A 6,000-nucleotide genomic window follows, 5' to 3' on the forward strand; every position below is an offset into this window, starting at 1 on the left:
AGGTGATGGGGACTGGAGTCCCATCACTTGACAAATGGCTTAGAACAGCCCCCACTCCATAAGGGGATGTGTCACATGCAATGCATACAGGCAATGATTCTTTAAAGTGGGTGAGCACTGAATTGGAGGACAGTAGTGATTTTACTACCTTAAAACTGTTTTTGTGAACCTTGGTCCACTTCCATGGGGTGTTTTTGTCTAAGAGCCGGTGTAATGGCTCTGCCACTGCGGCCTTGTTAGGAAGGAATGCATGGTAAAAATTAAGGAGACCCAGGAATGCCTGAAGCTCTCCTTTGGACCCTGGGCTAGGTGCCAGCTGAATGACCTTCAGCTTGGAATTGGAAGGATGGATGCCTTCAGCATCAATACAGAATCCCAGGAACTCAGTAGAAGGAACCCCAATATTACATTTATTTCTTTTTAGTTTAAGGCCCACTTCGTGGAATCGTTGAAGGATGGCTTTGAGCCTCCTTGCAAACACCTCAGTGGACTCACCAGCGATAAGCACATCGTCAAAATAGGGGCAAACCCCCAGAATGCCGAGTGTACACTCCATAATTCCTTGAAAAATCCCAGGGGCTATGCTAACCCCAAATTGGACTCCCCCCTGTGTGTTACAATGGTTTGTGCAGCCACTGTGGCCTTGTCCACAGGCAACTGCTGATAGGCCTGTGCCAAATCTAATTTAGCGAACACGGTCCCCCCCCCCCTTGCAGCAATGCCAAAATGTGGCTAACGACTGGCACCAGGTACACGTGCTGCTTAAGTGCCCTATTTATGGTGCACTTGTAATCAGTGCAAATCCTGACCTCCCCGTTGACCTTAAGTGGTGTGACAATTGGGGTTTCCCATTCACCCCCATCTATGGGCTGTAGTACCCCCTGGCTCACTAGCTTGTCTAGCTCTGCATCAATTTTATGCTTAAGTGTAAATGGCACTCTACAGGGTTTGATCCTAATAGGCATTACAGCAGGATCAAGTTTAAAGGCTATCGGAGGGCCCTTGTACTTTCCCAGGCTTGTATCAAAAACATCCACAAACTCCTCGGATACTGATGCCAAGTTTGCCGCTTGTGTCCAGTGGATTCTGGTGACTTGGATGCCCAGAGCATCAAACCAATTAAGCCCTATTAAGCTCATCCTCTGGCCCTCCACCACAATCACATCCAGGGGCCCAAAATCCCCTTGAATTTGATGGCCAAGGTGGCCTCACCTTTGACAGCAACTCAGGAGTTTTGGAAGTCAGTCAGGATGATGTTTTTTTTTATTGAAAAGTTTTACAGTACATTTTATCTTTAACAATCCCCCCCTCCCTCCACCCACCCCTACTTAACCCTCCCTATCCCTCCCCCCCATCCCCCCCTCCCCCCCGACTTCCCAGAGCTAAGTACAAGGTATAAAAACAAGGAACAATCATAAACATCCATATGCTAACAACAATAAACTATTAATTCTATCGCACTCTAGCTCATATGAAATGACTACAAGCATAGTCAGGATGATGATGAATGGCCTAAGCTTGGCCCACCTCTTGCTGCAGTTGCAGATGAAACAAAAGGTCTCCAGGGAAATGATGGAAACAGCTGAGCCAGTGTCCAGTTCTATCCTGCAAGAAACGCCTTGCAGCTCGACTTGAAGTCGCAGTTTGGGCTTAAGGGGACGGTGAGCTCCTGTGTGGCACACGCTCTGACGGCTGGAGTAAAACCCTACACTAAGCTGCCCCGGGGCCCCGGTACCTCTCCTGATCAGAACGTCCGAATGGCGGTCCTTCTGGCGTCCTCTGCAGACTTATGCAATGTGGCTGGTCTTCCTGCAGGCCCAACACATGGCTGTCTGGAACCTGCAGTCCACTTGTTGGTGGCAGCCACCACAGCCCAGACACCAAGGGAAAGGAACTGCCTTGTAAGGAGTCTTCGGTTCCTTGTCATGGTGCCATTGGATCTTGTCAACTTCATGGTCGAAGTCTATGTCTTCTGGAAGTTCGGCGTCCTAGTGGTGGACAGCTTCCTCATGCTGAGTACTTTTGGTGGGCCGCATGGCCTTCACGGCTTTGGCGGCAGCTTCATCCACCATGATTTCTTTTAAGGCTTTCTGGAGCAAGAGAGTCTCTTTTGCAAAAAGTTTCTGTTGTAGCTCTCTACTCCGAAGTCCACAGATGAGTCAGTCTTGAAGCCTTTCTTCAAAGTCCGAAAATTGACACAGGTGCAAAGCTTGTCTCAACGGTGCGATGAATTCCGTTGCTGTCTCTCCGGGTTGTTGAACTCATTGTTCAATGACGTGCCTCCATGCTATCACCGACAATTTGGGCTGGAAATGGTCGCCGAGCCATTTCTTCAGGTCCGCGTAAGTAACAGACTCCAGCTGCACCGGTGTGACCAAGTTCTCCACGATATCGAAGGTTGCAGGCCCGCAGATACAGAAGAGTGTTCCATTTTCTTTCCCCCCAAAAAACTTGCAAAATGATGTTCCATATTTCTCTGGAGTTCCCTATTACTCAGTAGAGTTATTTAACTTTCAGTTTCACATGCATATATGACTTCACCTTAATAATTCTCGAATGATAATTGACCATTGGTTGGCTGCTACAGGAAGATCAGATAGACTGATCAACAGTAGCAACTGATTGCATGAAAAAGTAGCAACAATGGTGCATTGAAAATCTGCAAGAAATACTACTTGCCTGCAAGCAAGAACTGGTGGGGCCACAAAACAGACAAAACAATAGAAAACAAAGAAGCTAAAGTGTTCCTGGACTTTAGAATTCAAACTGACAAACAGCTGTCACACATCCAGACTTAACAATTGTCAATAGGAAAGACAAAAAAAAGTCTGGATAGTACACATTTAATACCTGGACAGCAGAAGAGAAGAGAAAGAACTAGAGAAAGTCACAAAATAAAAAGACTTGCACATAGAAGTAGAATGACTTTCTCAAAAGAAAACAAAGATAGTACTAATAGTAATAGGTCCCATGGGTGCAATTCCAAAGCATCTGGAGCACCATTTGAACACAATGGTATTGACAAAATCACCATCAGTCCATGGCAAAAGACAGTTTTACTAAGGACAGCCTACATCCTATGATAACAACATTATTAAGCTATAACATCACTGATCCTTGTGAAGGACTCAATAGGTAGAGAAAAGGGTCAAATCCAATCTAAACAGCTGGCTGACTATGCAACCAAACATAAGGAATATGGAATCTAAGGCATTTGGAGGGCGTAGGTTTTAGGAAGATTAATCTACATCAGGGGTGTCAAACTCAATTTCATTGAGGGCTGCATCAGCATTGCGGTTGCCCTCAGGGGGGTGGGTGGGTGTGGCCAGGGTGGGCATGGCCTACTGGGTGGGCGTGGCTAGAGTGCGTATGGCCTACTGGGTGGGCATGGCCAGCTCGACATCGTTCGCATCAAGGGTGCCTATGGGGGCCTGGGCAGGAGTGGGACAGATCTGAGGGTCTCTGGCAGAAGGAGGGTCTCTGGACCAGGGCCAAGGCAGTGGGGGCCGTTCCCTCCCTGTTTCCAGGATGGCTTCATGGGCCGCATGAAACCACTTTACGGGCCGGATCTGGGCCCCAGGCCTTGTGTTTGACATGTCTGATCTACATTATCTCTATTAATAGCCCAAATCAGATATTAGTAAAAAGGTGCAACTCACTATGTGCATAGCATTGACCAGTGAACACGTAGAGGCATACATGTGAAGACTTTCCATGGGCTATAGTTCTGAAAACCTAATATTCAGGGCTGCGTGGAAGAATTTGCAGCTATAGTTTTCAAGATGAAGCTACAGACAACACTGCTGTTCTCTTGAAGACTGGCTCTTTTTGACATTGCCAGCATGATATTACAGAGGAAATCTCTGACTCATGTGGTAAGCTACACATTTCTTCATAACACATACAGAAAACAGAATTCCTAATTTTGCCCTTTTAGAAGTATGATGAAATGAAGCCTATATAGACCTGCCTCACATATAACATTAAACCATAATGTTCTCAGTAAAATATGTCAACCAATACCTTATGAATTAGTTTTATGTGAAACCCAGCCCAGCAAAGCAAAGTCAAGAAACTATGGTTTAAGAAATTCTGACTCCATGTGAAATGTGAAACTGCACAATTTTCTAGATGTTTTTATGCTAGTCTTCTGTTACAATGACTATTAACATTGAAGATATTGGTTCACAGTACTCTAATATTATTCCATTATTCACAATAGACATTTTTAGAAATTTGCTTTATTTGATTGATTTGCATAGCTTGTTAATAAATAAATACAGCTGAAATAAATCTTGCAAAGGCAAAAATATATCCAGCATTGCCTGTAAAATTAGACCACAATATGCTATTTCCCTTTTTAAAAAAATGTTAATGATAGCTCTCCATATCTGGTGTTTTATACATTACATTTTATTATATATTTATGCATTGCTATGATTGTATGGCATAAATAGATTCAGCTGTGCATACATATGGAAATAGACCTTAACAGATTTCACAGATATTTAAAGCCGATCCTCACCCATGCTGGCCCTCCACTTACTACCACTTTACCAGAATGGTGTAATCCTGTAGCCAGGTTGCTGACTAGCCCTAGAGCTTATGAGGTAAGTATACAATTTCAAGTACACAATGTTTCAATATTTTTGACAGGATATATTATACAGCTTTTACTATGTGTGGTGTTGACACCTAGAGTTTTGTCATCCAATTAATATAATATGGGATCTTTCTTCTGTCATCCTCCCAGATTAAAAGATTTAGTTTTGATTCTGGATTTTCTGGCAACCTTGCATAACAAAACTGATATTCAATCTGAATTAGAAGGGACATTCAGAATGGAAATATATTAAGAAACATATAAAGTATCTCTATTTCATTATTGTATGATTAATGTTTGCTTCAAATCAAGCTCAGCACTCTTATGATAACTTTAGAAATACTGTTTTGAACTCTAGGCTCTTTCAGTAGCGTATCATTTTTAAAATAATGTCAAAAACAGCTGACAGCCATGGAGATGAATGTTCAGTGTAATAGAAAAGCTTGCAACCAATACCATCTTTTTGCAGCTTGTTTCTATCAGCAGTTTTTAGAGATGCTTTTAAACATGGGTTAATATTTTTTTAAAAAAAAAGTTTGGCTGAAGAATCAAGCATGAGTACTCTTTACCCACCAAGCCTTAAACCATACCTGATTTGTGGAGTGAATTTGGATTTTTGTAAAGTAAGAACTATCCTTGTCCAACCTGGGAAACCTTGCAGATCATCAGCTAGGGAGGCCTGCCCAATGAAGTAGGGTATTCCTAATTTATGGAATCTTCTGTCTTCCACTCCATCAATTAGTAAAGCCCCAACAACTTCACATTCTTACTACTTTGAATTAGCCATAACATTATACCTTGTACTCAGAATGTAATATATATTTACAACAAGATATGTATTTTATAATAACAGTGTGTATATAGAGTTCCTGATTTACAACCTTCCCTATTTACTTCAGTAAGAAAGGCAGCTTGATTTGCACATATCTCCAACCACTGGAGATTCAGCATTGTGAAATGATTAGTTAGATCCCTTGAATGCAGAAGTCCCCCCTTCCACTACTTCCAGTGGGGCAACATTTTTCCATCAACAGCCATATTGTCCCCAGAATAATCTCTGGAAAGCACATGAATATAAGTAGCAGAGATGGCCAGAGCCAAACTAAATTTTGTGACATGACACCTCTTTCTCTTCCTCTATCTTTCCATCTTATTAGCTATCTTTATCTGACAGTATTTCTCTATCTTTCTCTTTTCCAAACAATACATTATGTGGAAGGAACATTAAGTTTTTAGCAGACAAGTAATCTTATAAGTATGTTTTCAAATTAGACTCAGAAGTGGAATCACTGATCTCTACACATCTCTGATTAGTATAGATAGACACATGTGTGCATTGCATCTTCAAGGACAAGAAGGTCCTAGCTTCAGGAGACAATTCATAAAAATTGTCACTT

The 6,000-nt window shown here is 42.4% G+C and overlaps 1 protein-coding gene across 1 annotated transcript in view; it reads left to right on the forward strand.

The window, feature by feature from the left end:
* Positions 1 to 6,000, forward strand: part of SLC9A9 (solute carrier family 9 member A9) — a gene marked incomplete at its 3' end in the record, with an annotated part of 226,386 nt that overhangs the window by 219,948 nt on the left and 438 nt on the right. The window contains exon 15 of the mRNA XM_081328638.1: positions 4,505 to 4,610. Within this exon, the coding sequence (XP_081184764.1) occupies positions 4,505 to 4,610 (106 nt within the window). The remainder of the gene's footprint in view (positions 1 to 4,504; positions 4,611 to 6,000) is intronic.

This window comes from Vipera berus (assembly GCF_964194415.1).
Source record: "Vipera berus genome assembly, chromosome: 5".
NCBI classification, from domain to species: Eukaryota; Metazoa; Chordata; class Lepidosauria; order Squamata; family Viperidae; genus Vipera; species Vipera berus.